This window comes from Palaemon carinicauda, chromosome 33, assembly GCF_036898095.1.
Source record: "Palaemon carinicauda isolate YSFRI2023 chromosome 33, ASM3689809v2, whole genome shotgun sequence".
Classification (NCBI taxonomy): domain Eukaryota; kingdom Metazoa; phylum Arthropoda; class Malacostraca; order Decapoda; family Palaemonidae; genus Palaemon; species Palaemon carinicauda.
The window spans coordinates 4,566,857-4,579,148 of record NC_090757.1 but is presented as its reverse complement, the minus strand read 5'-3'; the positions used below and the strand labels follow the sequence as shown (position 1 = coordinate 4,579,148).

Here is a 12,292-nt window from a genome sequence, read left to right as displayed (position 1 = left end):
CAGTAAAAGATTATGACCATAAAAAAAAAACATGTCATATTTCATTTCCTTATGCAGTAAACCACAAATTTCTTGTTTTATGATGTATTCTCGTAATATTGGTTCCAAGCAAAATCATCTTTTGCCACCATTTTAGCTTTAAAGTTTTAAAGACTACTCATGAATGGCAGAGGCAAAGGACATTGACATTGCCCTATCAAGCAGGTCAATGCCCTAGAGACTGATCATATATACACAGGATCAGCGCCCAAGCCCCCTCTCCACCCAAGCTAGAACCAAGGAGGGCCAGGCAATGGCTTCTGATGACTCAGCAGATAGACCTATAGGCTCCCTCAAACCACCAATCCTTAGTTCACAAGGATGGTGAGGTTGCAACGACCAAAGGAACAAACGAGTTTGAGAGGAACTCGAACCCCGTTCTGGCAATCACCACACGCTACCATCAGGCAACAACACCTCAAAATAATCTTAAACTCAATCTTTTAACCAGACTAATGAGTCACCTTATGATACCTGGTATAAATAATATCAAACGGACTAGAATTTAGCTTGGTATGGATTTGCGTCAAATATTATAAAAGTACTGTACAGAAAGGATGTATAAACTAAAGTAAATTTTCCCCTTATTTCTATAAGATCAATTTATAAGGATGTGTTTTTGTTCTTTCCCTGACATGATATTATTGCAAAATTCGTCTAATTAATACAGATCTTTTTTTTTATCTTTACGTAATTTGTCTGTGGAAATTTTTAAAAATGTGCTTCTATTGTATACTATTATCATCATTATCATTATTACCTTCTAAGCTATAACCCTAGTTGGAAAAGCACGATGCTATAAGCCCAAGGGCTCCAACAGGGAAAAATAGTTAACAGCTAGAATAGTGTGACTGTGTGTACCCTCAAGTAAGTAAACTATAATTCAAGGCAGTGGAAGACTATGGTACAGAGGCTATGGAACAACGAAATGAACTCTCAATCGAAAAAATTTCCGTGTACTCGCAAGACAAAAATAAATGTTTATATTATGTACAATAATTCTTCTTCGCTCACGTGGTTGACTAGTGCACCGTATTTGCGCAGTGGCTACTTTCCTCTTGGTAAGGGTAGAAGAGAGACTAGCTTTGGTGAGCACTCCAAAATCAAACCATTGTTCTCTAGTCTTGGGTAGTGTCGTAACCTCTGTACCATGGTTTTCCGCTGTCTTGGGTTAGAGTTCTCTTGAGGGTACACTCGGGCACACTTTTTCTATCTAATTTCTCTCCCTCTTGTCTTAAGTTTTTATAGTTTATAAAGGAAAAATCTATTTCAATGTTGTTACTGTTCTTAAAAGATTTTATTTTTCCTTGTTTACCTTCCTCACTGGGCTATTTTCCCTGTTAGGGCCCCTCAGGCTTATAGCATCCTGCTTTTAACTAGGGTTGTGGCATGGCAAATAATAATAATAATAATAATCATAATAATAATAATAATAATAATAACAGACGATTTGTTAATTTTAGGTTAGAAATTAACATGAAACACATTTAAACCCCCTTCAGAGTAATCACAGTTTAAGACCTCTGTATATGAGTATTATTATTGTCATTATTACAAGCTGAGCTACAACCCAAGTTGGAAAAACGGTGCTATAAGCCCAAGGCCTCCGGCAGGCAAAAATAGCCCAGTGAGGGAAGGAAATAAACTATATTCTATTTTGTTTTCATGGATTCTTAAGATTTACAAAACCCTTTTTGGATTACTGAAATACAATCTTCATACGCACACAAGTAAATAATATTTCACAATGTGAGAGGCTACAATCCCTACTTCAACAAGATACCTCAAGATACCGCTTCGAGTTATCGTAAAACTTCTCCAAAAGGAATACAGCTGCCATCAGGCATGAACAAAAGACAACAGAATGAAAGAGGAAAAGGAAAAAAAAAATTGTCCACATTCCATCCAAAGGTCAAAACTCATGCTCGTGTCGTCTTGCACTATGCAGACAAAACCACGTTCGTCACTCGACCAGAAAGGCAACACAAATCTATATTTCAGAGAATTCTTTACACCGAACGCGTCTTCCTCCAAGAGCCATTGTTGTGGTGTTGCATAAGATATTCCTGCGAGTGATTCGCCCAGGTATAGATTTGGTATTTATCTCTTTGAAAGATATATTGAAAAATAGTATCGCCTTTCATGTGCAGTATTTTCATTCGTATTGTTTTAAGTTGAGAGAGAGCATTTATTGTAAATTACGTATTACTGTTTTTTGCAATTGTTTGTACATATACACAGAGAGCATTTATTGTAAATTACGTATTGCTGTTTTTTTTTTTTTTTTTTTTTTTTTTGCAATTGTTTGTACATATACATATGCACTAAAGTAGCATCAATGTTGAAGATACCGCACAACATAAGGTGTATGGCTCTAAGTCATAGTGTATAGAAAAGGAATAAAAATAACCAAGATTACAAAATACAATATATTGCAGCTAGCTTAAAACTTAATCAGAGAGAGAGAGAGAGAGAGGAGAGAGAGAGAGAGAGAGAGAGAGAGCCATATAAAAAAGTAAAATGCATCAAAATATAAATATTTAATTACAGTCTACATTCCAACACATCTCTCATTTTCCCTTTGTCCACACAACTGTCGCTGGGAGACTACGATTGGAATTCTTTACTTTCAGGAATCTAAATAAATCACAAGGAACTGAAAACATTCCTGGACACGGAACAAAAATATCAGCATAACCTTTGAGAGAGAGAGAGAGAGAGAGAGAGAGAGAGAGAGAGAGAGTGTATCTATCTATAGACGTTGACACCTCCCTCGTTTTTTGGGGGGAAATCGATATGGACAACTCCTCAGTTATGTGGAAATGCCAAGAGCGAGCGTTATCTGCCGGGTACCCAAAACAATAGATAAGATAACGATGATTGCATAATCTTCTAAGAGAGAGAGAGAGAGAGAGAGAGAGAGAGAGAGAGACGTTCTTCGAAATGGAATTTCTATGTATTCTATTTATTTATTTTTTTGGCAAATTTATATCGCAATGGTAAACATCGCCTAATCAAGAGTTTCCCGTTTTTTATCATATGATGCAATACACTTCAGGTAATAATCTCTCTCTCTCTCTCTCTCTCTCCTCTCTCTCCTCTCTCTCTCTCTCTCCAAATAAGAATAATAACAATAATGATTGGGTCAAGAAATCAATACTGTCTGGCTCAGAAATCGAACGCTTTATCTATAGAACTTCAAGTTGAGAGAGAGAGAGAGAGAGAGAGAGAGAGAGAGAGAGAGAGAGAAGTCAATGACGTCAAATGAAAGTTAGAACTTGTGCAGGGAGGAATATTTGCCCAAACGATTTCATGATTTTCTATAAAATATACATTGTCTAATCCGTGTTAAGAGGCAACATAAAATATTCACAGAGAGAGAGAGAGAGAGAGAGAGAGAGAGAGAGAGAGAGAGAAAGAGAGAGAGAGAGAGAGAGAGAGAGAGAGAGAGAGAGATTCATATTTACTTTGTCTAGATTTCGAACAAAATCGTAAAATATTCAATTCCTCACAAATTATAAACGATGGCATCGAGAGAGAGAGAGAGAGAGAGAGAGAGAGAGAGAGAGATTCATACTAAAGTGTGTCTAGTCTTTCGAACAAAATCCTAAAATATTTACTTCCAAGACACCTTAGAATTAGCTGAGAGAGAGAGAGAGAGAGAGAGAGAGAGAGAGAGAGATTCGTATTTAGTTTGTCTAGATTTCGAACAAAATCGTGAAATATTCAATTCCTCACAAATTATAAACGATGGCATCGAGAGAGAGAGAGAGAGAGAGAGAGAGAGAGAGAGAGAGATTCATATTAAGTGTCTAGTCTTTCGAACAAAATCGTAAAATATTTACTTCCAAGACACCTTAGAATTAGCTGAGAGAGAGAGAGAGAGAGAGAGAGAGAGAGAGAGAGAACAAAGCCTGACTGGCGATGGGCGTTAGGTCATATTAGGCCGGCGAGTAAAAGGGGAATTGTATAGCCGCCGTGAATGACATACACCAGGGCTAAATTCACATACATTGGAATATAATCTGATACATTTAATTGTGAGCATGTAATAAATTGTTTATCGCTGCCAGCTGAAACCACACAGTGCATTTGATTGGAATATAGTGAATTGTTGATGAGATAAAAAAAATAGATAACAGGGCCAGTGCAGGGAATCTCTCTCCCTGATTTCTGTCATCGATCAAAATCGGAAAAAAGTTAGCATTCAGGGCCATAAACAAATTAATATCTGGGTATTAAAATAAATGCACTGACAAACAAATAATATGAACAAAAATGTGAGAACAAGAACAAATAAATCGTAAAAGTGTTACAAAATATTTGGGCCTAAACGAATCAGTATAGGGGCATAAACAAATCTAACCGACCGTGTAGATATATAAATAAATGAATTATTGTTATTATTATTATCATGATTATTATTATTATTATTATTTGATAAGCTACAACCCTAGTTGGAAAAGCAGGATGTTAAAAGCCCAAGGGCTCCAACAGGGAAAATAGCCCAGTGAGGCAAGGAAATAAGTAAATTACAAGAGAAGTTATGATAGAATAAAATATTTTAAGAATAGTGACATTAAAATAAATCCTTTATACATAAATTATAAAAACTTAAAAAAAAAAGATGAAGAGAAATTAGAACAGTGTGCCGAGAGTATTAGAATTAGAAAATTAATAATTAAATTCTAAAACCATGACCTGTCATTATATACTGTATGGCTGTTGCCATAAAAAAATCATTAACATAAAAAAATTAATATGTAGTCATGAATAATAATAATCCCAAAAACACCTTTTGGAAAAAAAAATTATTGAAGCTTAGTTAATCCATTGAATATTAAATATGAAGATTCCGATGACAGCTTAATCTCTCATCCAAAGTCAATGTCCTCTATACCAAGCATCATCCATCACGTGACCAGCATTTATAAATGTCATCTAAGATAACTCAACACGAGACTATTATCCAACGCAGCGGTATAAATCTATCGAAAATCGTCTTTAATCTATCAATAATAGGGTTGTGGTACCCGATGTGGTAATGCCCCGCTCAAACTCGTTAGTTTCTTTTTGGTCGCTGCAGTCTCACCAGCCTTGTGAGCTAAGGATGGAAGGTTTGGGGGAGCCTATATGTCTACCGGCTGAGTTATCAGCAGCCATTGCCTGGCCCTCCGTGGTCCTAGCTTGGGTGGAGAGGAGGCTTGGGCGTTGATCATATTTATGTATGGTATCAGTATTTAGGGCATTGTCCGGCTAGCTAGGGCAATATCACTGTCCCTTGCCTCTGTCGTTCATGAGAGGCCTTTAAACCTATAATGACATTGTAGCAGAGAAAAAACTAAAAAGTGAAAAACAATAGAATTGACAATAACAGAGAATAAACATATTTGACCTTAGTGTCAGATGAGATAATGCAACAGAAATGCAAAATGTGTCTACGTTTCACTATGGCAGTTTAAACATTGACATACGTACAATATACCTTGTATTTTCTTACATCCATCAGTACAGTGTTTGTTATTCCGTTCTTAGATTAAATGTCCCATTTAAATCTTCTAGGAAATCTTTTACTCGCATAGACTGAATACCAATAAAAATTATCACACGAGGTAGAAAAAACTACTCGTGATGTCGAACTAAAAGTAAAATGACTACTCTAGCAATTTATCAAAGCTCTCTCTCTCTCTCTCTCTCTCTCTGTCACACACATATACACACACACACACACATATATATATATATATATATATATAAACCAGACAACAAAGAAGCCAGCATCGCTTTAAAATAGAATTTATTTATGAATTCTTAAATAAACAAACTTACTTCGAAAGAGATTTGCATTAAAGCATCACGTACTTGTCCCTACGCCATTTACATGTACAACATTAAGCAATTTGCTGTAATAAGAATTCGTTACCTAAGAACTAGAACTAGTATCTACTTTTGTTTGGTTTCCTCTTTGCCCTTACTTAAAACACTCCATTCCATAAATATTTTCATTAGATTAAATTAAAGTTCCAACTAAATAAAACTGTCAGCTTAATTACGAACATATTATGTATGTTTGAATGAAGATTTCTCATGTAGTTTATTCATTTCCTTGTTTCATTTCCTCAGTGCTATTTTCCCAGTTGGGTTGATTTGATGTTTCCTGGCATCCTGAAATCTAAGGTCATTAACGTCCCTGTTGAAGCCTTTGGGCTTATAGCATATTGCTTTTCCAAATATTTTTATAGCTTAGCTTGTTATAATAATAATAATAATAATAATAATAATAATAATAATAATATGGCTATCTCAGTGACGTCATTTTTATAAGATATTTTCTATTGTTCTGATCTTCTTTTCAACAGCACTGGAATTTATCTATAAAAAAAAATCCTCATATTTTCGAAAGGTACAAAGATTACTCATAACTGAAAGGAAAAATAAGCATGAAATGGCATGAGCACGATCGAGACGTGACTGGAAAATTAAGTCTCCTTCTCATAAGTAAACACATCATTTAAACGAGGTTTATAAATAGATGATTACGTAATGTGTCTGCACAATATCAATGGTAGTTGCATAAAATCCCTTCCGTAATAATCATGCACCAAGGATGGCAGAACTATGTACGAACACTGAATCCTCTTATAAAGGCATATATCGAGGGTTAAGAAATCTTCAAAACCTCCAAATTGAATGATATTCAACGCTAAGATTTCAGATAAAAGCCTACGTATTGATGTAACGTCCACGCTCGTTTTCCAAATAAGAGCTAGGTTACCCTACGAGAGTTGTTGAATAAGACACGTGAGCCATACATATGAAAACTTAACAGTAATTAATTAAATTATTAGAAACTAATAAATTATAGGTTTGGGCATTCTCTTCGCACTCCCCAAGAGACATAAGTTCACCAAACTTTCAACTAGGCACCATAAGGCAGTAGAAGAGCTGGAAAACCCAGGTCTACATGGCTGAGGGCTATGAAACGTGAAGTAGATGTCGAATGGAGAAGTATTGAAATAAAAGCTCAAGATAGAGACGACTGGCGAAAGCTAACTGAGGCCCTTTGCTTCAATGTGCGTAGGAGATGATGATGATGAAATTATAAAAATTCTATTTTGAGCTGTAAATAATAAATACACGTTCTCAAGACTATATTGTTTAAATATCCAGTTAAAAAATGCTAAACCTTCACTTTAAGTGATATTAAACGCTAAGATATCAAATATAAACCTACATATTGATCTAACCTTAGGTCATGTTCGGATAAGATAGCCAAGCGTAACATAATCCATTAATCCATTCCACGTAAAGATCCTTCCAACCGCGGGGAATGTACACGGTCATTCTAAACAGCTACGCATGTCTGTATTGTTACAGGAGAAAACAAGAGACTATAATTGAGCGAATGTTGGCAACAAGGACGCCGTCCGATCCGATTCCCTCTTGTTTAACTAACGAGGAAATTCTGTTCTTGTAGCTCCGTAACCTTTGGCTAAATGCCGCGTGTTGTATTCCCACTGAGGAGCAGCTTCGAATATAAAGCAGTTTTTACTCTGGATGTGTGTGACAGACTCTTCCAGCGTTGCATGCTTGTGACAGGCAATGGTATTCTCCTTCTGCATTTGTGATGCCATACTTTTTTTTACCTATCTTCATTCAATGATCAAGTCTTGTGTTTATCTAGTGATTTACTTTGGATGTGTGACAGCCTCTTCCCGCGTTGCATACATGCTTGTTTCCAGACTTTTTATAACGTATCTTCATTGAGTTTATCTTGTGATTTATTTTGGATGTGTGACAGACTCTTCCCGCGTTGCATACATGCTTGTTTCCAGACTTTTTATAACGTATCTTCATTGAGTTTATCTTGTGATTTATTTTGGATGTGTGACAGCCTCTTCCCGCGTTGCATACATGCTTGTTTCCAGACTTTTTATAACGTATCTTCATTGAGTTTATCTTGTGATTTATTTTGGATGTGTGACAGCCTCTTCCCGCGTTGCATACATGCTTGTTTCCAGACTTTTTATAACGTATCTTCATTGAGTTTATCTTGTGATTTATTTTGGATGTGTGACAGCCTCTTCCCGCGTTGCATACATGCTTGTTTCCAGACTTTTTATAACGTATCTTCATTGAGTTTATCTTGTGATTTATTTTGGATGTGTGACAGACTCTTCCCGCGTTGCATACATGCTTGTTTCCAGACTTTTTATAACGTATCTTCATTGAGTTTATCTTGTGATTTATTTTGGATGTGTGACAGCCTCTTCCCGCGTTGCATACATGCTTGTTTCCAGACTTTTTATAACGTATCTTCATTGAGTTTATCTTGTGATTTATTTTGGATGTGTGACAGCCTCTTCCCGCGTTGCATACATGCTTGTTTCCAGACTTTTTATAACGTATCTTCATTGAGTTTATCTTGTGATTTATTTTGGATGTGTGACAGACTCTTCCCGCGTTGCATACATGCTTGTTTCCAGACTTTTTATAACGTATCTTCATTGAGTTTATCTTGTGATTTATTTTGGATGTGTGACAGACTCTTCCCGCGTTGCATACATGCTTGTTTCCAGACTTTTTATAACGTATCTTCATTGAGTTTATCTTGTGATTTATTTTGGATGTGTGACAGACTCTTCCCGCGTTGCATACATGCTTGTTTCCAGACTTTTTATAACGTATCTTCATTGAGTTTATCTTGTGATTTATTTTGGATGTGTGACAGCCTCTTCCCGCGTTGCATACATGCTTGTTTCCAGACTTTTTATAACGTATCTTCATTGAGTTTATCTTGTGATTTATTTTGGATGTGTGACAGCCTCTTCCCGCGTTGCATACATGCTTGTTTCCAGACTTTTTATAACGTATCTTCATTGAGTTTATCTTGTGATTTATTTTGGATGTGTGACAGACTCTTCCCGCGTTGCATGCTTGTGACAGGCAATGGTATTCTTTTTCTGCTTTTGTGTTTCCATACTTTTTTAACGTATCTTCATTCAAAGATCAAGTCTTGTGTTTATCTAGTGATTTACTTTTAGAAGTGTGACAGCCTCTTCCCGCTTTGCATAATTGTGACAGGCTATAGTAGTCTCTTCATTTTTTTTTTTTTTTTTTTTTTTTTTGCAAAGGCAAATTTTATTCTATCGACCCCTTCCGGAGTATGAGAATTACAAAATTGCTTTTGTGTTTGCTGACCCCTTTTTTTGACATATCTTCATTTAAGGGGCAAGTCTTGCGTTTATCTTGTGGTTTACTCTGAATGTGTGACAGCCTCTTTCCGCCTTGACTTTACGGAAATATGCAATGGTCGTCTCTTCCTGATTTTGTTTTATCACTCCTCTAAAGTATCTTGCGTTTATCTTGTGGTCTAATTTCACCATTTTCCTTAACAATTATTCTTATGTTCAAATGACGTGAATTTTAAATTCATTCTGTAAAAAAAAAGGACTACTTTTATGATTAAGGTAATGAAGTATATTTTGTGGTTTTATGACAAGGGTGAGGAAATATATTTTGTGGCTTCATGGCAAGGGTGAGGAAATAAATTTTTGTGGTTTTATGACAAGGGTGAGGAAATATATTTTGTGGTTTTATGACAAGGGTGAGGATATACATTTTGTGGTTTTATGACAAGGGTGAGGAAATAAATTTTGTGGTTTCATGACAAGGGTGAGGAAATAAATTTTGTGGTTTAAGGACAAGGGTGAGGAAATAAATTTTGTGGCTTCATGGCAAGGGTGAGGAAATAAATTTTTGTGGTTTTATGACAAGGGTGAGGAAATATATTTTGTGGTTTTATGACAAGGGTGAGGAAATATATTTTGTGGTTTTATGACGAGGGTGAGGAAATATATTTTGTGGTTTTATGACAAGAGTGAGGAAATAAATTTTGTGGTTTTATGACAAGGGTGAGGAAATATATTTTGTGGTTTTATGACAAGGCTGAGGAATATATTTTGTGGTTTTATGACAAGGGTGAGGAAATATATTTTGTGGTTTTATAACATGGCTGAACAAATATATTTTGAAATAACGTGTCCTGTCCAATACAAATATATACAAATGTTACCCAAATGTATTTAAAGATTTAAAGGTCACTCATGAATGGCAGAGGAAAGGGACAGTGAAAATGCTCTAGCAGAACCGACCATATATTCATATGATCAGTGCCCAAGCCCCGTCTCCAACCAAGTTAGAACCAAGGAGGGCCAGGCAATGGCTACTAATGACTCTGCTAATAGCCGCAAAACCCTCCATCATTTGCTCAAAAGGATGGTGAGGCTGCAGACACTACAAGAAACTACATAGCTCGAGTGGGTCTCGAACCCCAGTCAAGTAGATCGCTAGGCAGGGAGGCTTCCAATACGCTACCACAACCCTATCATAATAGGGATAACTAAAGAGATAATTAAAGTACAAAAAATGCAGATCATTTTCATATCAACCCACTCATTGACCCATACAAATACTAATTCGTCTATCCAGTTCCACAACGCTAGAATACTCTAAACCAATATGTAAAGTTTACCTTTCCTGATTAATAGATATTATATCCATTCCGTAATTTAAACAATATATTTCAAACAGGAAAATAACCCAGAAAAATTTAATTAATCACTGTTAAGATTTATAATGTATAGCCCGCGTGGCGTATTTAACAATCTCTCTCTCTCTCTCTCTCTCTCTCTCTCTCTCTCTCTCACCTTACAATTAATAATCTCGCCATAGTTTTAGGTTATTTTGGATATAGCACCCTTTTCAAGACAGTTGACGAAATTTACATAAACTTTCTTTCATTGCAATTTGAAAGCAGCCAATTAATCTACCCTCTAGCAAATTATTTCGGAATCATGGAAATGATCACAATTCTCAATAGCTTCACAACATCGAGGTAGTGGTGATCAGAATATACCGCTCCGCCAGAACACTGTAGGTTAGAACTCTAAAAAAAAACAGCGTAGACCTCCGCCACGGCAGCTTATTTCTCAACCTTAACTTGTATTAATGGGCGTGGATTTTCATACACTCAAATTTGAACCAAGTTTGAAATCTCAACGATGTCCAAACTTATGGCTGATTACGTGAATTGGACATTTTGCTCGACCATGACCTTGACCTTAAAATTTTTTAATCATTTCCAGCTTTTTACATAACAGTTAATTCTTGCACGTTTCATTACTCTACGATTAAAATTGTGGCCAGGAAGCTGTTCACAAACAAACACATACACACACACAAACACAAACAAACACATACACACACAAAAAAACAGGAACGAAAATATAACCTCCTTCCAACTTCGTTGGCGAAGGTAATAATGAATCTCATTCACTGTCAGTCGATCAATCCAACCTAACACGCGTAAGACGTTAAACTATGTAATGTTGTTAAAATCCATGACGTGATGATATTGATGATGATGATTATGATAAAAACCAAATGAATCAGTCCATCACTATGTAAAACTGATGTATTGAATAATAATGAAGACAATGACAGTAACTCAAAAATTATGATATATTGAATAATAATAAAGACAATGACAGTAACTCAAAAAAGTATATGTCAAATAATAATCAAGACAATGACAGTAACTCAAAAAAGTATGATATATTAAATAATAATCAAGACAATGACAGTAACTCAAAAAAATATGATATATTGAATAATAATGAAGACAGTGACAGTAACTCAAAAAAGTATGATATATCAAATAATAATCAAGACAATGACAGTAACTCAAAAAAGTATGATATAATGAATAATAACGAAGACAATTGAAGTAACAAAAAAAATTATGACAATGAATAATAATGAAGACAATGAGAGTAACTCAAAAAAAGTATGATGTATTGAATACTAATGAAGACAATGACAGTAACTCAAATAAAAGTACACATTGCATCACTTACTCTGCGCCAAAAAATGAGCCAAATTGGGCATGTCACGCTTACAAGCAGTTAGGCCACGTACCTGTGAAGAGCGAAAAGGTGATTAGTCGAAACGTGTATGGCATGACACACATGACATTGAATAGCCTATAATGAGGGAAGAAAACATAAAATAACTAATTGGGGAATGAGAGAAATAGAATGTGTCAACATACAAAAGGCTACGCTAAGACACGTTAAACAATTAACAAAAGTATATATATAAGAAAACTTGGCGAAAATTGGATAAACATTACAATAACCATTGACTAATTTATGAACGGGAAAAATAAATTTTATGAAAAATACATACATTC

At 35.4% G+C, this 12,292-nt stretch overlaps 1 protein-coding gene across 4 annotated transcripts in view; it reads right to left on the bottom strand.

Annotated features, from left to right (window-relative positions):
- The window catches only part of sd (TEA domain transcription factor 1 homolog scalloped), a 157,595-nt gene extending 145,577 nt beyond the window's left edge, over positions 1–12,018 (bottom strand). For all 4 annotated transcript variants that reach the window (XM_068356703.1, XM_068356704.1, XM_068356705.1 and 1 more), the window contains exon 1: positions 11,958–12,018. In XM_068356703.1, coding sequence (XP_068212804.1) covers positions 11,958–11,988 — 31 coding nt within the window. In that variant the 5' untranslated portion in view covers positions 11,989–12,018. The remainder of the gene's footprint in view (positions 1–11,957) is intronic.
- Between the last annotated feature and the right edge of the window lie 274 nt (positions 12,019–12,292).